General features: G+C 47.6%; 1 protein-coding gene across 1 annotated transcript; it reads left to right on the forward strand.

Moving 5' to 3' along the window:
• The first annotated feature begins 1,400 nt into the window (after positions 1–1,400).
• Positions 1,401–20,440, forward strand: LOC146049375 (annexin A2-like). The gene is made up of 12 exons (XM_083165882.1): positions 1,401–1,642; positions 8,878–8,974; positions 9,485–9,576; positions 10,907–11,020; positions 11,848–11,938; positions 12,307–12,386; positions 12,468–12,527; positions 13,509–13,599; positions 15,980–16,075; positions 18,449–18,507; positions 18,840–18,962; positions 20,260–20,440. The coding sequence occupies exons 1-12, from the start codon at positions 1,601–1,603 to the stop codon at positions 20,320–20,322; spliced, it is 1,008 nt and encodes a 335-aa protein (XP_083022008.1). The 5' UTR covers positions 1,401–1,600; the 3' UTR covers positions 20,323–20,440.
• Positions 20,441–20,706: the final 266 nt, after the last annotated feature.

A 20,706-nucleotide genomic window follows, 5' to 3' on the forward strand; every position in this document is an offset into this window, starting at 1 on the left:
AGCATGCTGGGATGTGTAGTGTCCAGGGCCGGCGAACCACTAGGCAGCTCTAGGCATTTGCCTAGGGCGCCGGCCACTGGAGGGCGGCAGTTCGCCCCTCGTCCCCAGCATGGAGGGTTAGCGCTCTGTGTATAAAGCTGGCGGCGTTGGCATCCCTGCAGTGATTAAGGTGCTGGAGCGGGCAGGGGTGTCTGTGCCGCAGGGGTACCTGCGGTGCTGTGTATAAAGCTGACGGCGGCGGGGTCCCTGCAGTGAATAGTAAATAACTAGCGTTATGCGGCGGCGCGGGAAGCGCTTCTGGGTTCGAAAACACTGACCGCACGCTGATTGGCTGAGATTCAGCCAATCAGCGTGTGGCCAGTGTTTTCAAAATCAGAAGTGCTGTTTTCAAAATCAGAAGCGCAAAATCAGAAGCGCTAAAATCAGAAGCGCTATTCATTGCAGGGACCCCGCCGCCGCCAGCTTTATACACCGCGCCGCAGGTACCCCTGCGGCACGGACACCCCTGCCCGCTCCAGCACCATAATCACTGCAGGGACGCCAGCTTTATACACAGTGCCGCAGGTACCCCCTGCGCAATCCTGTCAAACGGCTCCTGTCAGGCGGCGCAGCAGGTACCCCCCCCCGGCACCGGGGCGCTCCCACCCCTTGCACCGGCCCTGGTAGTGTCCCAACATCTGAAAAGCTACAGGTTGGTGAAGCCTGCACTAGGGGGAGTACCGAGCGCAGTGAGGCAACGTGCCCGGAGCATGGCGAGTGCAGCGAGCCATTCCAGGGGACAAGGTTCACTGATAAGGTGTCCATGTCTAAATTCGGGACAAAAAAAAATGTGAAAAACTCATGTCGACCTTTTCACTGTCAACCTTCCCATTGTCAATCTTGTGTCAAACTTCCGTCCCTGTCGACCTTAGCCGTGTCAACCCATTTCATGTGTCAGCTTAAGCCATGTCAATCTGTCGAAGCCATGAAAGATCTAAATCTCCCACTATTTTATTCTCCTACCACGCTGTAGTGGGTGGTAGGGTATGAAATACCGCCTGTCGGCACATGTCGGCTCAAAGAAAATGTGAAAAACTCATGTCAACCTTTTGACTGTTGACCTTCCCATTGTCAACCTAATGCTTGTGTCGACCTTAGCCATGTCGACCTCAGTTGTCGACCTGAGTGGTCGACCCAACACATGTCAACCTTAACGGGATTGAACTAATGACCGTATCCCTTAACCAGAGCAAGGCTGCCAAAATACTGTATTCTGTTCATAAAGAAACCCATCTCCTCTGTGAAAGTTGTACAGTGTATTTGTACAAGGATGTGTGTGCGGCGCCGTGCCAGGCCAGTGTACACACAGCTATTTGTATCACCCTGTAATACACATGCCCTACATCCACATTCTTTGACATCATTCCATTAAAGAGAACAGCTCCGTCCACTCCCCCGACAAAGGGACAGGCTTACTGCTTGCTTAACAGACAAAACCAGTTATTCAGTCAATAATAATAAGTTTCATCCAGGACTCCTGTAACCCTCTGCCTGTGACCGGGAAGGAAGCTGCGCTATATTCACCAGAATCTGTCATTTCCAGATCTGTCGGCGAGGAAAAATGACTGAAGAGATATTGAGCTCGCTGCACCTGATAGATAGGGTGAGTAATCTCCCAGGAATGGTTCCATTATCTGAGCTGGAATTATAAATGGTACCTACAGTAGTGATCTGATCTATGTTACAGAGCATTGGTGCATTGCGGCTGCCTCATAGCCACAGGAGCAGGCAACACTGAAGCAAAGTGACATTGATGACAGAGGAAGGAAGGGAGGGGGCTTTTTTGGGGTGGAGGTCCCCTTCCTTCATGGTGGGCAGATGCACAGCTCTCATCTGTCCAGAAACTATGAATTCATATAATTATAGCAACTTGCAGACATCTGCCTCAATGTGTGTAGATCCACTTCTTTTTTGGAACAATTACCCAATTTAAACGGTGAGGTTATCTATTACCTACAGAGGCTGCTTCTTGTCTTTCAGGACTGACAGCAGCAGATGACCCCAAACTTTACTTGTAGTGACTGTAAGACATATCTTGTGTGTGCTTACTTAGACGTTTCTTCTGTGACTACATCACCCCTTACTAACATTAATGTACTCTCTGCATCACCCACATGTGCAGATTTTGGGGGACACTGTATGTGTCAATGCATGGAGAGATTTAAAGTGTGAAGAGATATAGTACCAACCAGTCAACTCCTAACTCAATTTTCAAGCACAGACTGTAACATGACATACATTAGCTTATTGGTTGGTACTTTATCTCTCTCTAATCTTTGATCCATGTCCCCCTTTGACAGAAGGCAAGCAATACGGCATAACCTTACATAACATATAGCACCCCATAACGGGATCATGTGGCCACACCCTTGATCACCCCATTTTTATGACAGCCCTGCCCCCAATACACCAACTAGACTTCCCCCTGAAGCAGAAGTAGCAAGTATGTTTAGAGTCCATCTGCACATCTACGTAGTGTGTCACGAAAAGCGGGTATGCTTCACTAGAGAAGTGAGACTTCATGGGAGGAGGTGTGGCTTTATTTCCTGTTTTTGTCATTCCTGGGATTCGGGAGATGCCGGGTTGCCACAGGAGACTTGTGTGGCTGCACTGCTGGCTCCTAACAGGAGACAGGTGCTGCATGTAATGTTGAAGTGCAACACCTGTCTTCTACATAGTGACAGAAGCTTGGGGCTGCATGTAATGTTACAGTGTAGCACCCAGATTCTACACAGTGACAGGATCCTGGTGCTGCATGTAATGTTATAGTGCAGCACCCAGCTCCTACACAGTGACAGGAGCCTGGTGCTGCATGTAATGTTACGGTGCAGCAACAGATTCTACACAGTGACAGGAGCCTGGTGCTGCATGTATTGGCTCCTACACAGTGACAGGAGCCTGGTGCTGCATGTATTGGCTCCTACACAGTGACAGGAGCCTGCTGCTGCATGTAATGTTACAGTGCAGCACCTGGCTCCTACACAGTAACAGGAGCCGGATACTGCAAATAAAGTTACAGTACAGTACCGGCTCCTACACAGTGACGGGAGCCTGGTGCTGCATGTAATGTTAGATTGCAGCACCTGGCACCTGCACAGTGACAGGAGCCAGATGCTGCATGTAATGTTACAGTGCATCACCTGGCTCCTACACAGTAACAGGAGCCGGATGCTGCATATAAAGTTACAGTACAGTACCGGCTCCTACACAGTGACAGGAGCCTGGTGCTGCATGTAATGTTACAGTGCAGCACATGGCTCCTGTCACTGAGCAGATGATAACTTTTATCTGTTTAGGGTTACTTCTTCATTTAAGCAATGTGTAGGTTCGGAGTAGGTTCGGATGAAACCGGAACCTGCACAACTAGGTGTAATGTAGCACTTTCAACTTCAAGTAGGACGTGCCAAGTGCATATGCGTTATCACTGTATCACTGCACCAGGCTTGATAAATCTACCCGCTAGACCAGGTGTGGGCCACATGCAGCCCGCGAACAGCTCCTGACTGGCCCGCCACTCGGCGCTGCTGTATGTATGTCCCATGGCTGCTGTGTGTGCATGTGGTATAGTCTTGTGTAGCCGACACTCTGCCTGTGCGTAGCAGGCTCCAGGTGTGGCCCGGTTCATGCGCGAAAGGCCGCAGGGCTACGCCGTGAGCACATACAGCCACCATCGTACACACATACAGCAGTGCTGAGCTGATCGCCCCCCTCATGTCACTACAGCCGCAGCGCCGCCGCCAAGGATGGGTGAGTCACCATGACTGCATGGGGCTGCAATCTGCACCATTTTTCAAGGCTGGCGCACAGGTGTTTGGAATATCTAAAGAGGGGCAGATGTGTGGCATTACTAATGGGTCAGGTGTGTGGAATAACTAAAGGGGAGCTGGTGTGTGAAAATATGATGGCATATGTGGCATTACTAATGGGGGCAGGTGTGTGGCATTCAGTGGTGCAAGTAGAATTTTTTTCTTGGTGGTACTGATAGCCTCTACCAAAAATGGGCATGGTCATGTGTCGTGAGGGGGCGTGGTCACACAAAGCTAGAGAAGTGACTAAATGACAATAGAGGTGTGGACACAGGAGACAGGGAATGAGAAACAGGGAATGACTGGGGGTGGGTTGGCTCTTGCTTGGGGGAGAGCCGGGCAGCTTGTGCTTACAATTGTGGAGCCTGCTCTTCATGCTGTCGGTGCTGCTGATGCCTGTCAATGTGAAAGGCTAAATCAGCAGTAGCCGGTAGTTGCATACAGCACCAATCATAACGCTGGTTGGGCGGGCTGCGGATGCATTATATTTAGACTTAAAATAAAAATAGAATTGACAGTGGGTCAGGGGGTAAGTGGTACTGCGTACCTGCAACATATTTCTTACAGGTACTCCGTACCACGCCGTACCCCCTTACTTGCAACACTGGTGGCATTACTAAGGGGGAGATGGTGTGTGGAATTACTAATGGGGGCTGGTGTGTGGATTTAGTAATGGGGGCATGTGTGTGGCAATACTAATGGTGGCAGGTGTGTGGCATTACTAAAGGGGGCAGGTGTGTGGCATTACTAATGGGGGCATGTGTGGCATTACTAATGGGGACAGGTGTGTGGAATTACTAATGGGGGCTGGTGTGTGGAATTGTGAGGGACATGTGTGGCATTACTCCGGTATAGACGGCGTTCATGCCATACCCCCATCCCCGTATGCACTCAGTTGCCCCTAGCCTGGCTGGGTCACTGTGCTGCGGCCAAACACAACTGGTATATGTGTGCCCAGTACATGTAAAATATTATTTCCTTATAGTTAGTATACACAAATATCCAGCTACCCCCCTCTCCTATACACACATCCTCAGATTCTTGCCCCATTTTACATCCCCTCTCCCCCAGGACCCAGCAGCATCTTCTAATCTACCAGGTAGAATATGTTGCTATTTGGGTCCTGGGGAGAGGTGATGTAAAATGGAGGTAGAATCTACCACCATTTTGCATTTCAATTTGATATAATTTGATTTCTTTGCATCAGATGAAAACATTACAAATTGCACTAGTGGAGGGGGGGCACACAATTATTACATTTGCTGTTTCTCTCTGTGTATAAGGATAACATGTCTTGGGAAACTAGTTTACATTTGTCTACATTTTTGTTTTTTCGCATAACAGTTGATAGTTTCTCAGGGGCCCGGGTAATGTATACTAGCGATGTAAATAGTAAATAGTTAGAATAATTGCATATCTTGCTCATTGTCTGTACAGCCGGTTAGTGGTTCAGGGCCGGTGTAAGGCTTCTCAGCACCCTAGGCAAAACATGAACCTACTGTACCCCCCCCCCCCCTCCCCTTCCTTCTATACTGCCAATACCCACTTTTCAACCCTTTAAGGCATACTTGCTTAACGATCCAGAAAAGATGCTCCCAAAACTCGGGTGGTCCTCCCAGCCCCCTGGGAAGGTGGGCACGTTCCCTGGAGGCCCCCAGTAGAGGGCAGCAAAATAGGAAAGTATGCCCCAAGGGAAAGTATGGAGACTAGGCCTTATAAGTTCGACAGCCATCACCTGAATTAAGTACAACAAGGACCCTCATAGACATCCTTGATTTTATGATAGGCAGAATTGGTGGCGCCCCCCCAGATCCCAGCGCCCTAGGCAGCTGCCTAAAGCTGCCTAATGGTAGAGCCGGTCCTGTAGTGGTTACATTGGCTGCAGGTTAATCTTTAGCAGACATTCTCACTATACCAGTAATGTAAGTAACATCCTGCCCGGGTAACGCCATTGTATTATTGTAGTTACAGTGCATGGTCTGTACAAGAGTCTGTTCCTCTGTGACTGATCTCTCACCCACAGAGAACATGCTGGCTAAACCAGTATAACGGAATGTGTAATCTGTGTGTTCCATCAGAATCTCGTATTACATTGTCTGCTTACAGAAAAAAGAAAACAAAAAAACACATGCTTTTGTATGCCCATTATGTAGGGATGCAGTTGGCACACTGGCGCTTGTGATGCCCCGGCAGTTGGTGGCAGAATCCAGACACTAAAGAAAAGAGAAAAAAGCAGCACTGACTTGTAATAGTTAAAACCAATAAAAACCAAATGGAAAGTGGACTGATTTTACAGTAAAATAAATACATTTTATTTAATACAATGAGTGACCGTTTGGGGGAATGCTGGTATTTGATGCAAGTTGGCCTCACATAAGGAAGGGTGGAGAAAAGGGGGGCTGTCCGTTCCTATTATGCCTCGAATCGGGACCATATTAAGCCTCGAATCTGGACCATGTAAAGTGCAAATGGAAGGAATAAATGTTATCGTCCACCTGTTAGTTAAAGATTGTGGTGTGTCTTGTTCCTCCCAGGGACTCAAGGCCTGAATGTGCTGGGCCGAGTCACCATCCAAGAGTACACCCAATGGCTGCAGTCAAAGATGGTGGTACAGGGATCCTTAGGTGCAAATGGCAAGGTCCAAAAACTATGCAGATGGTGTGGTCCAAAGGACATTTCGAGGCTGGTCCGAATCAGTCCATAAAGTGTAAGTGGGCAAAGCACTAACGCGTTTCATCGTTTCAGCTGCTTTATCAAAGGCCTTTGCACGGCTGCCACCCATTGATGGCTTTGACAGTGTCTTCTTCTATCTTTACTCAGTATTCCCCTAAACGGTCACTCATTGTATTACATAAAATGTATTTATTTTAATGTAAAATCAGTCCAATTTCCATTTGGTTTTTATTGGTTTTAGATATTACAAGTCAGCGCTACTTTTTTCTCTTTTTTTTGGCATCTATTCAGTTCAGGCCTGACTAACATAACATCCTTTAGCAGCTGCCAGTGATCCAGCCCAAGTCGAAGCACCACCTTCCCCTTCTCCCTGAAGGGGAACACAAAGAATCCAGACACTGCTCACATTGCCGACAATGGAATCCTGACTGTCAGCATCCTAAATGTAGTGATGCCACGGTGGGTTAGGCTGAAGGGGTGAGGGTTATGCTTGGGCTCACTAAGGTGGTATGTAAAGGTTAGACTACAGGGGGGAGGGGTAAGGAAAGGCTGCAGGTCCATTTACCATTAGGCACTCGAGGTATGAGCCTACGGACTGCACCTGCTGGAGGCAGCAGGTTGTTTTCAGGAAAGCCTTTAAGCTCTTTTGCATGGCTGCTGCTACCCTCCAAGACTTCCATGTCATCTTCTCCCTCTTCACCTGGTGGGCATCAGCCTTTAAGCTCTTTTGCACGGCTGCCACCCATCGATGGCTTTGACAGTGTCTTCTTCTATCTTTACTCAGTTGGCAGGTGTCCGTCCCCCCCCCCCCCCCCCCGGGACTTCCACGGCTTCTTCAACCAGTGGACTTTAAGCTCTTTTGACTGGTCGCTGCCCATTCAGGACTTCTAAGGTACAGAGGGAGCCGGGCTCCCTCTTGCTGGCGAATCGCCAGACTGTGACCGCTGGCGATCCGCCAGCAGCCCGCCTCTCCATCTGACTGAGACGCGCGCGTCTCACGCGCACGCGCGTCTCAGTTTCCGGGCGGCGGGGCGACGGGAACCTGTCCGTCTCCTCTTCAGGGAGACGGATAGGGTTAGGGGGGTGTGGGTAGGTGGTGGGGACCCCGGGTGACCGCCGACAAGCCGGCGGGGACCCGGGGGAAGCGCCGTCGGAAGGGGACGCGCGTGCATCTCGTGCGCGCGTCCCCTTTCTTTCGCAGATACAGATGGTGGCTGGCGGGGGATGGCGGCTGGCGTCGCCATCGCCATCCCCTGCAAGCCCGGCTCCATCTGTATCGTTTTCTTTTATCTTTAGGAGCTCTTCAATGCTCCTCCTCCACCTTCAGTCTGCCCCTTCTCCTTTGGGCCTCCTGCACCATTTTTGAAACCCAAGATGGCCCCAATAAGTGTTGCTTGACACATCATCTCCCTGCCCCCTTCCATCAAATATTAGTCAGGGTAAGAGCTGTAGGAGCAGTCCAATGGCGGAGGAGGAGCATTGAAGAGCTCCTGAAGATGGAAGACACTGTGGCGGCCATGCAAAAGAGCTTAAAAGGTCACCACCCACCCGATGAAGATAGATCTCTCAGAAGGGCGTGGCCAATAACACAGGGCCTAGTGGCAGCCTCTACCTGAAATCTTCCCCTGGTGAGGGTTAGGTTGCAGGTAGGGATGGTTAATTTTATGTTGGTAGGGTGAGAGAGAAAAGGTCCATGCACAATGGGCGATTATGCCCAGTGTGTATGGACAGCGATGAACACACTGAGCTGCTTTCCCCCTGCATGGCATTGTCAGCTATGCAAAGCCATCCACAAAGCCGCTTATCTGCTGGTAATACCACCAGATGAGCGGCTTTCCCAGCGATGATGCAGGAGTGCACATCACCACTCACCGCTCATCACCAGGCCATACACACAGGGCAGCTTTGAGCTGAAAGCGGCTCAATCTTGGTGTTTTCAGCAGCTTTCAGCTCAAAATCGCCCAGTGTGTATGGGCCTTTAGGATGCTTATCTTTGAGGTGTCAGTATCCTCAGCATTGAGATGCCACTGTCTGTCTTCTGACCACCAGAATCCCATATCCAACACCATTATATAGTGTTATGGGGTACGCTCCCCCTCTCCAGCTTCACATGTCATTCTCAGGACAGGCCATAGCTGATTACCATATACAGTAGTTGTCAATTTACAGAAAACGTAATTTACAATCAATTATTAGAGGTATAACTATTATTATTATTTTAGTCTTAAGTAGATAGAAAAGTTTAGCTAATGCAGAGCAGTTGTATTGATACATCTCAGTGTACATTGTTATAGGGTCCACAGCCCAATGTATGTATTGTAGTTTTAAGCATGATTCTGTTTAACCTTATTTGCAATAGGCTGCTGCTTGGGGAACTCTGGGAACAATCAAACCACTGAAGAATTTTGAACCCGCAGCTGACATTGAGAACATTAACAAGACACTGCAAATCAAAGGTACCTCTGTTACCAGCTGCTGACATACTGGTCCTTATTCTGGTTCACTCGCAAAGGCAAATTCCTTCTCAAATGGACAACATGGGAGGGGGGGGGGGCAGATATGATATGTGCAGAGAGAGTTAGATTTGGGCAGTGGTGTAACTAGAAATTTGCCCCCCCGCAAAAAAAGTTTGTGGCACCCCCCCCCCCCCATATATATACATATATATATATATATATATATAATATTTTTCCTCTGTTCGCTGTAAAAAGTAAGCCAAGACTTACTTCTCAGTTGAGCATTCTTGTCCATACTGGGGGCAGGTGCTGAGGTCATGTGACGTCATCCGCCCTGCCCCGAGCAGTCAGATTTCATGGGTGTGTCCACACTTTTGTGGGCACGCCCCTGAAACGCTGGGCAGATCACAGCGAGTGAAAAACTCACCGAAGGTATGAAATTATACAGTTTGTGTATTGATAATGTCGATACCTATTCATTTGAATTGTTTTTTCTATGAATACTGACAGGTACCTGGCAAACACTCATTGACATAGTGGCTCTGCTCAACAATGCCCAGAGGCAAGAGGTGCTTCAGCTGTACAAGACGGAGGATCAGCAGGTACAGCCAGGAGATCTCCGCTCATATCCCCATGTGCATCACACTGACATAATAGGCCTGATTCAGACGTGGTCCGAGGTGCTAGCCCTGCTGCTTAGGTGGAAGCAGCAGTGAAGCGGAGACATGGTTTTGCAGGAGGGTGTCCGGTGTTAGGGGTGTGGCTCTTAGGGTCAACAGTAATTAACTCGACAATGTCTAGGTCAACATTCACAAGGTTGGTATGGGAAAAATGCAGATACAGTGCAAGCCAAATTATCAACACGGAAATGTTCGACATGTAAATGTTGACCTGTGTTTTTCAGGTTTTTTTGCTCAATTTGTACATTTAGCACATGGACCCACAATTAGTGGATGGTGAAGTTTCAAAAAATCAAAAATGCACGACGTCCCAAAATCCAGATTCCCTGATCTAAGTAGAAGCCAGGAAATCTCCGTCTTCCGATGGAGATCCCCCCAAAAAATAATAATAATAGAGGTGGCATGGGGCCCTGAAATACCAGGTTGTGTGCATGTTCAAAAGCAGGGAACAAGCCAACAAGGCTTTGGATGGGCCCAAGTGTTGGGGAAGGTAGGCATGGCCACTGAAGTGGCTACCAACCATTGTTCTATGGTGAGTGCACTGAGGAGCAGGATTGTGGCATCATATAGGGTGTAATGGACTCAAAGGCTGGGAGCAGCATTGTTGGCACCTTAGTGGGTCTAGCAGAGGCTATCCGGGTGGTGGTTATACCAAGTATAACAGCATTACACCACCTAACCAACTAAAATAAAGACACAAACACAGGAGTTGGCGGTATTTACTATTTTAGTCAAAATTATTTCAAAACAAGTCAGTTAAGTTTTATTATCAGGATTCTGTTGAGAGTTCGTCCACTCCACCTATCTGATTGGTTGCCAACAGAGCCAATCAGATTTATCTATTATCTTTGAGAAGGTGTTAAATACTATAAAGAAGAAGCAGACTTTGATTGTTTGCAATGGGCAACATCCCATCTTAGTAAATTCAACCCTAAGTGCCTTCTCTCCAGGGCTCTCTGATTGCAGCTGTGCCAACTCCTGAGACTCCTCATGGTGCATAATGGGACTGTAGTCTTTGTTCTGTGTCCAAACAGCAGTGGCTAAATTGGGATGGGTGCCCCTAGGCATATGCCTCTGGTGCCAACTAATAAATCCAGTACTACAAAATGGTCAACCTACCCCTCAATCAAAACTCTGGCAGAGCAATTAAATAGCACCCAAAAGTTCACACGACACACTTAACATTTGTTTCTGGTTTTCAAACTTTGGGGAAATTAAAAGTGTTCCAAAATGTTTACTTGTCCTCTTGCAGGACCTGGTGCAGAACATTAGGAAAGCTCTCTCCGGAGATCTAGAGAAGGTAATCGTTGGTTTGCTGAAGACTCCAGCTGCCTATGACGTACAGGAACTGAAAGCAGCAATGAAGGTAAGCAGTGTGGTTCTGTGGAATAATTATTACATTAATGTCAGACCACCTTCCAACCACCGTCCCACCACATCGTGTCAAGGGCATGGTGTCCAACAGGTCCATTCTCCATGTCTTGTTGTACCTCTTATGGATCTTCAGTTCTGGTGGAATAAACAATACCCAATTATCTAAGAAGTTACTAAAATATTAGAAGCCTGATCTGCTGGGATTGGTTGTTGCTCTTGTCAAATCATCTGCTGCCCTTCCTACATTGTCCTGATTGAAACTCTGGATTAATCTTGAAACTTTAAAACATGTAATTACAGTGCTTGATTCCTTCTGGATGTATAATCTGACTGTACCACTACCATGGAAGATTACTGGTGCACCAACACTGGTGGGCCATTACTGGTGGGCCATCCGCGTCTAGGAGAGGGTAGAGGGTGACAGATTGGTGGTGTGGGCATGCAAGGGGCCACTTTTTTTTAAATTTTTCCACGGACACTTTCAATTTCCAATGTGCCCATGGCACCAGGAAAGGGCATTGTACTCGAATTAGCGTAAAGTCACAGACACAACTGTAGAAAGAGATACAAGGACGGCTGCAACTGTGTCCAACTCAGTCAGTCCTGACGAGGAGAGATCCCACCCCTTCAACAGACCCTACCCTCTCAACAGACCCCACCTACATGAGGGCTGCTTCCAGGAATTTCCCAGGGTTGGGTTTCCATCCCAATCCACCCCATATCACTAAATTCCCCTGGTTCCCCCTTCATGCCCCAGTCCAACCCTGCTCACTGGTAATGGTGGGAAGCGGTAACCAGTTTTTGTATTCTTTGGTACAGGGTTTAGGTACAGATGAAGGTGCATTGACTGAAATCCTTTCCACAAGATCAAATGAACAGCTCAGAGAGATACAGACATGCTATAGGCAAGGTAAGAGATATCACCCTAATCGTAGTGGTGGGAGACTAGCCTGTTCATGCAAAGTGTCTGCATCCAGCTTGGTGGCAGGAGCTACGGAGATACCCTGCATGGTAATTCCCAGATGAGGCAGATTTGAGCTATTGCCTTATCTGCCCAATGTTTTTAAGTGGCAATACTTAAAATGTCAAAACCAGCTGCTTTGGTTGCTGCTTTAAACTCTTGGCTATACTTGAGTGTCTCCCTGGATTAAGGCTTGTGGGGGTCCTGGGGGCAACTAAGATGTGAAGCCAGCCACCCCCCTCCAATAAAATGGCCACCCTCCAATGAAATTGATCCCTCCCCCTAATAATTATTTTGTCTTCATCTTTATAATTCAGAGTACAAAACTGAACTAGAGAAGAACATTATATCAGACACAAGCGAGCCATACACCGGCCTTCTCCTCGCACTAGCCAAGGTATCAATGTGGGTGGAGTATTTTACCGCTTCCGTAATCCCCGCACCCATGATATACAGTAAAATGTTTTTTTTCTTCTAGGGCAAGAGAGAAAAGGAGTCTGTGATAATTGACTATGGACTCATCGAGAAGGATTCTAAGGTTAGACATACCGGGTGAGATTTAACGGATGAGAGATTCAGAAAGTGAGAGATTTGGTGAGAAATCTCCAGTTTTTTTAAAGCAGCAATCATTTACACTGCAAAACCAGTTTGATTTTGAAGTGTAAATGATTGCCGAATTTCTCATCCCATTAAATCTCACCCAATGTATCTGTGTTTTAAATGTGGTTCTATAGCTCACCCTAGTGGTGTATGCCAGTAATGTCATCTCTATCACCAGAGCAGACAATGGGCTGATTCAAAGGTAGGTGCTACTGTTGCTGCCACTGGGCCTTTGTAATCAGCGGCGCCTCCTGCTGGCTCGTGCTCTGTTGCGGCTTATAAAGACGCAGCATTGCAACACTGAACATTGTACAGTATTTTGTCTTCATGGTTCTTATGTGATAATAAAGGCTTGGAGTTTAGTGGCCCCTTGGATCAGAGGCGGAACTACCATTGGTGCAGCAGGTGCATTGCACCGGGACCCCTGAGGACTAAGAGCCTTATTCTGGTTCACTCTCAGAGGCGAATTCCTTCTCAAATGGACAAAACCATGTGCACTGCAGGGAGGGGGGGGGGCAGATGTAACATGTGCAGAGAGAATTAGATTTGGGTAAATTATTTTGTTTCTGTGCAGGGAAAATACAGACTGCTTTATTTCTACACTGCAATAAAGATCTCACTTTGAAGATAAACCCCACCCAAATCTAATTCTCTCTGCACAAGTAGCATCTACCCCACCTGCAGCGCACACGGTTTTGTCCATTTGAGAAGGAATTTGCCTCTGAGAGTGAACCAGATTAAGGCCCTAAGAGTGGAGGAATGGGGCCCAATTTATATTTTTGCACCTGGGCCAACCACTCACAAGTTCCGCCACTGCCTTGGATGCATGTGGCACGCATGTAATGGAATAATGTATGTAAAAAAGCCTACAACATTACAGTCGCCCGTAATGTGTTTTGTATTTGCAATCTACTCACAGATTCTGAGAGAGTTGGGACCTAAGAATACCTACAACAGCACTCAGTGGATCACAATCCTAACGGAACGGAGCCACGGACATCTAAGACGAGGTAATTACAGCATGAGTAATGGGGAAACGGTCTTGGGGACAACCGGCGCGGCCAAAAGTAACCTCTAACGCTTGACCGAAAAGGGGCCATTACCTAGGATACAGGAGCATGACCTCATGGGAATACCGCGCTTCCATCACTATGAGGGCAAATCCAGCATGCCAGGCAGGGCTGGATTTAGGGGTCAGGCCGCCCCTAGGCACAACATTTTTGCCCCCCCATTTTAACATATTCATTATTAAGTTATAAGTCCTAACTCACACGCCTGGACTGGACACGGAGGGAGGGAGGAGCAACACAGTGGGGCAGATGTATTAAGCCAGGCGAAGAGATAAACTGGAGATAAAGTGGAAGGAGATAACACACCAGCCAATCAGCTGCCAATTGTCATATTTCAAACTCAGCTGATTGGCTGGTCCATTATCTTCTTCCACTTCATCTCCACTTTATCCCTTTGCCAGGCTTAATACATCTGCCCCACTGTATCCAATGGTAGGCAGTGGCTCAGCTCAGCCTGAGCCAGTGAGCCTCCGGGACTGTGATTCATGTCGGCGGTGGTGCCGCTCAACCCTTGCCGCTGCCCGCTCGGCCATGCACACAATAAAGGTGTCAGTGACTCAGACTGACAGCTGACGACCTTTTTGCTTGTGTCAACCTTTTGTCAATGTCGACCTAGACCATGTCGACCCATTGCCTGTCAACCTATTGACTGCTGACTAGATTCTGCCAACCCATTGAACAGATTTCCATATGTCCCATTGGAAGATTGGTAATACAAAGTTATATGACACATTGCAGGGAATTCAATTGTTTCCTGCGCCTCCTGTTGGGTGCCTATGCTAATGGACGTCTATCAGAGCAATGTGATAAGACGAGAGAAAAAATGTGTTTAAACTCCGTGGTTTGGGCACCCAAAGTGCCCATGTGGCAGCATTACCTGGGTTTTACCTCTAAACCTGATGCATTAAATGCTAATGGGCATCTGATCAGAGCAACATTTGAACTGCTCTGAAAGACGTCCATTAGCCTAGGCCAGTGGTTCCCAACGATGGTCCTCAAGTACCCCCAACAGTGCACGTTTTCCAGGTCTCCACACAGAATCACAAGTGACATAATTAGCTCCACCTGTGGATCTTTTAAAATGTGCCTGAATAATCAGTGCACCTGCCGAGTGACCAGGAAAACATGCACTGTTGGGGGTACTTGAGGACCAGGGTTGGGAACCACTGGCCTCAGTGGCAAACGCAGGATTTTCAGAAGGGGGTTTCCAGAGGGGCGGAGCAAAGCACGGAGATGGACACTTAGGTGACCCAGTATATGCCGGGTCAGTTAAAGTTTTATAGATAGACCAAATGTATATAAATAATAATAATTAAAAAAAAAAAAAAATATATATATATATATATATATATATATATATATATAAATACATATATATATATACATACAGGGGCATCAACAGCAGTGTAGACCCCTGGGCATAGCAATGTATTGGGGCACTTACCGATCCTCCAGCGGTAGGGGTGGGGGAAGCTTTGCCCCGGGTGGTAGGGGGTATTATATCAACCGCTCAGCATGTAGGATGGATCAGTAATTTCCACTAATTACCCTTTTACTGCACAGATGGTGGGAGATGAGGTGGGAGAAGGGGGCATTGGGCTGAATGAAGGGGCCCTGATACATAACTTCCAGGGTGGTAGAGGATGTTTAATATGCAGAGGAGGGGTGTATAGTGGAGTGGTCTTATTATTCATAATTTTCTGGTGGAAGGACAGCTTGCTTGACTGCAGATATCTCCAGTTCCCAGAAATAGATTTCTTAGATTTTAATGGAATTAAAAACTAGAGAATCCCACCTACCAAATGGTATTGGGGACTAGGGGATCAGAGTTTAGGAGGCAGAGCAATCTGCCAACGAGTATATAAAAGTACATACCAGGTATGTGGAGCTGGAGCAGTAACCAGCTGCTGGAAGGCTGATATCTCTGATTTTGGGAACAGTAGAGACAAGCTTCTAGTGTCCATCAAAGGGGGAGAGTCCCAGCTTTTGGAATATACCTTCAGAAAAACTCTAAGTTAGACAGAACCTGAAATATCCGACTGGGAAGAGCAATTAACAGGCTTGGATGGGGACCACTGCTTTGAAGTCAGATATCTCCGGTTTCCAAGGGCCGATTTTTAAAATTCTTGTACCCATGGAAAGAGGGGACCCTCAGCTTTCAGCCTATGGTCCTTAGACTCCTGGGGGGGTTTCTGGGTACTCAGGGACCCCCCTGCGTGCGCTTCTGGGCCTAGGTGCCCAGCAGGAGGCACAGGAAACAATTGAATCCCCCCCCATTGTATATTATTATCTAATAACCATTCCTCACATTTGCTTCCAGTGTTTGACCACTTTAAGAATGCTACTTCTGTGAATATCGAGGAAAGTATTAAGAAGAATTTCAAACGAGATTTCCAGAAATCCTTATTGGCCTTAGGTGAGTGCCTGTATCTGCATTGTACCATTCCCACAGACAAGATGGCGCCAGTGATCTGTGGAAAGTTGTATTATTATCTGTATGAGGCGCTGTACACCCATTATATCACTACACAATGACCAGAACAGGATGAGCAGATGGCCATATCCAGATCCATATTGTGTACGATCTGCAAACCAACCACTGCCTTACCTGCAATTACTCGGATTTGCACAAAATAGTTGTAATATAATTTGTCGACCTTCATGTCTATATTCATGAGAATGTCAATTTAGCAGCAAGGCGGGTACCAAATACCCCGGCTTGTTGAAGTGGGGGGAATAGGTCTTGTCATGCCCCATTAGTACCAGCACCCATGGCTGCCCTGCCTCTGAAATGTAGTACAGTAAATCAAAAGTTACTACTATGTAACAGATTCTCAAAGTCGGTCCTCAGGACCCCACACAGTGTATGTTTTGCAGGGTCTACTCACAGGATCAAAAGTTAAGTAATTAGCTCCACCTGTGGATCTTTTCAACTGCATCAGTGAGTAATGAGTCACCTGCCTGGGTGACCTGGAAAACATGAACTGTGTGAGGTCCTGAGGACCGAGTTTGAGAACCACTGTAATAAAGCAATGCTATACATGTATATAAAAATGTACTGTATATAAGAATTGTTTCAGAAAATACTTCACTTCCAGGCTCTACAGCTTCACTAAGGCATTTAAGTCTAGCATAGCTGATAACAGGTGGGGCAGATGTCACATGTGCAGAGAGAGTTAGATTTGGGTGGGGTATGCTCAAACTGATATCTAAATTGCAGTGTAAAAATAATGCAGCCAGTATTTACCCTGCACAGAAACAAAATAACTCCCCCAAAAGTAACTCTCTCTGCACATGTTACATCTGTTACATCAGGGGTGTGCCTGGTCTCAATTCCTGTTTCCCAGATAGTGTTCCTGGCTCTTGCCCAGAGTTGCCTACCTGACCCTCTCCTTCAGGGAGAAAATGCTCTGTTCCTGGACTTCCCTGTTAATGTATTATTGCCATCAGCTGTGGGGAGCTACAGTAGGTAATTGATAAGAAGGGTGTTTCCCCACAGGGGATGGCAATCAAACATTACCAGGGAAGTCCAGGAACAGAGCATGTTCTCCCGGAAGGAGAGGGTCAGGTAGGCAACCCTGCGAGTCTTGCCTTGTCCATGTTCAAGAATCCTGAAAACCTGCCTTGCCTTGTCTAGCCCTGTATCCTGGTACACCTGCCCTGTCTTGTCTTAAATCCTGGCAACCTGCCTTGCATTGCTTCTACCCTGTCACCTTGCTACTCAGCACTTATATATCCCAGCCAGGGTGTGGTACGGGACTCCGACAGTCGGGATCCCGACTGCCCGGAGTCAGACAGCATGGCGAGCGCAAAAAAGCCCCTTGCGGGCTTGCTGCGCTCGCCACGCTGCGGGCACGGTCGGGCACCCGGCTGTCGGTGTTTTGACAGTCGGGATACCGACGTCGGGTAAACGACTGTCGGGAACCCGTCCGGCACCCTCCCAGCCGTACCTACAGTGTCCAGCACTCAAGTCACATACCTCCCAACATGACCCTCTCCAGGAGGGACACTTTGCTCTGTTTCTGGACCTCCCTCTTAATGTATGATTACCATCACCTGTTTTAAACAGGGCAATGGGTAAGAAAGGTGTTTCCACACAGTTAATACATACTGTACTTGCCTACCTGACCCTCTCCATGTGGGAGAAAATGCTCTGCTCCTGGACTTCCCTGGTAATGTATGATTGCCATCACCTGTGGTGAAACACCTATACCTAGCTCCCCACAGGTGATGGCAATCATACATTACCAGGGAAGTCCAGAAACAGAGCATTTTCTCCCACATCATGGAGAGGGTCAGGTAGGCAAGTATGAGTTAATAGCAATCATACATTATAAGGGACGTCCAGAAAAAGAGCAAAGTGTCCCTCCTGGAGAGGGTCATGTTGGGAGGTATGAAGTCGCAGTAAACCCACCCTGAACAGTCAGCTGTCATTACCCTGCCTGCAGTAACCCTTGCCTTGCCGGATACATTCTCCAGGTAAATTAACTCTTGTCCAGTGCAGATAGTGACCCAGGCAGAGGGTTGGGACCTGCACGCCGGGTCCTGCAAAACATGCAGGGTTCCCTGGTAAACACCCCGGGCATATTAGACTCCCCGCGTCTGACCTAGGTTGTGCCAACCACCTGGTATCTGCCTTCGGTACCCGTGTACCCTAACACTGGTTACACAACACAGACAATCTGCAACCATCACAAATATACATGGCACGTGGGATAACTTATGAACTTGCTGACTGTCTCTGTGGTTGTCGGGTGGTAACGTGAGATTCTGTGTACTCTTCTCTTAGTGGCTGTGATAAAGGACACGCCCCTCTACTTCGCGGACAGGCTGTACAATGCATTGAAGGTAATGGCTCCCCTGTGCTATTCTTCGTGGGTTATCCTAGCTGGTGCTTCATATGGGTTTATGGGGGTCAACATCTTGATGGTGGTCCATGAATAGGGCTGACACCCTTGCAACCTGCGAGCTCTTACCTGCCATAATGTTTTGTAGAGTGTAATTATATCTGCGCTACAGCCTATGAGGTACAGTAGCAATTTGCATTTAAGCTTACTGCTCTTTAATGTCCGATATATAGACTTTCACATATCTTTATTTATACACAGATAATCAACACATCATATTTCCTTAACTTTTATTATTCTCTGTAGATCATCTTTACTCATTCTCTCACTCAGGGACCGGGAATCCAAGACTCGGATCTGATCCGTATTCTCATTTCTCGGAGTGAGGTTGATTTATTGAGCATCCGAGCAGCTTACAGGAGAAAGTATGGGAAGTCGCTGTACTCAGCCATCCAGGTACTGGACGGATACGAGGCCCACCGGTTCTCCCCCATAGAGGCAGGATGTGCGGATTCACTGTAGGCCAATGTGGTACTTTATGGTATCTTGGCTCATGTGAAGACCTTGCACGCTGAGTTGTATAGTACAGCCGCAATAGGGTGAGGTATCCTAGCACAAGGCACAATGCCGCCACTGCTGAGAACACATAATGGGCCTTATTCTGGTTCACTCGCCCCCCCTGCGTATTTGAGCAGGGGAGCAATGTTTTTTCAGTTATGTGCATGTGCAGCTGCTGTGTGCGAGCGACCGCGACTAATAGATTGTTCGCCGGGCGCTTGCACACAACAGTGCGGGCGGGGGGATTGGGGTTGTGGGCCGGGGTATTCACCTGTGGGAACGACCATTAAAACGCTGGGCGTTGTGGTAATTCCCCGATAGCGCGTGTGCAGGGGGCGGGCAGCTGACGTCAGCCGGTGTCAGCTGCCCGCCCGCTTCCCATACAGGCACTCGCAGATGTAAGACGCCAAAGAAGTGTCTTAGATTTGCCAGTGCTAGAAAAATCATTCGATGGTTGGCGACTCGCAAGACTTCTACTGGCGGACTCGCAAGACTTCGAAATTCGCAGCCTTGTGAGTTGACCAGAATAAGGACCAATATGTAAATGTCACAGATGTCTGGATATATAATGAGACACGGCAACTTCACAACTCCAAGCGATTGCGTTAAATATGTCAGTAGTGTCTGGCATTGTGTTTGCAACTTTTTCCACTAAAATGTGTCTCGTATACAAAATGAGGTAACATGCACAAGCAGCATCTGCTGATTAAAATGGTATGCAGCTAGCCTCTATACAGTGCTTGAATGCTGCTGTATGCATAGAAAAAAGCACCGTAGCACAGAGCTTCTTATGCAGATACAGCCATGGTCACACATAAAATATAGGCATGCCACATATCATTTTAATCAGCAGAAGCTGCTAGTGGGTCCTATTTGCTGTGTTTTGTACGCTTGGTGCTACAGAGTCATACAGCGCTCACATGTTATGTATGATGTTACTTGGGGTGCCGGATGACGCTCCGACAGTCGGGAGTCCGATGGTCAGTACACCGACTACAGAATCCTGACTGTAAAGGCCCGACAGTCGGGATTCCCACTGACAGGGGCTATTCTCCCTCGTTGGGGTTCATCAACCCCCAAAGAGGGAGAATTGAACCTGCAGCATGGCGTGTGCAGCGAGCCCACAAGAGGCATCTTGGCGCTCGCCCCCCCTGTTGGAGACCTATGCCCACATGTTGCTAACTTTGTCTTTCAGGACGGCACAAAGGGAGACTACAGATCTGCGTTGCTCTGTATATGCAGAGCAGAAGACATATGAAGATCCAAAATGAATGAATGAGGAACGTCTCCCATCCGAGGCCTAACACAAAACTCTGCCCGCATGTCCCAGCATTGCACTGTCATGTAACAGCTGTAATTAAAAGTAGATTTCATACGCCTGTTTCTATTAATCTATTCATTAAGATCAATAAGTACAAATACAGTAGTACATTCAGGGGTCAATGTAAGAGGCTGTTTTAGAGAGTACTAAAAGTACAATGCTGAGATCAATAATAATCAAACCCGTCGTATATCATTGATAACAAGCTGTAGTGTTTTATCACCACTGACTCTCTATGACTTTTATACACCAGGCTCCATAGCAGTAGTATATGCATATCTTATCTTTGTCAGAAGCTCAGTGTAATAACATTATTGGGCA

This window comes from Crinia signifera, chromosome 12 (assembly GCF_055691185.1).
Source record: "Crinia signifera chromosome 12, ASM5569118v1, whole genome shotgun sequence".
NCBI lineage: Eukaryota > Metazoa > Chordata > Amphibia > Anura > Myobatrachidae > Crinia > Crinia signifera.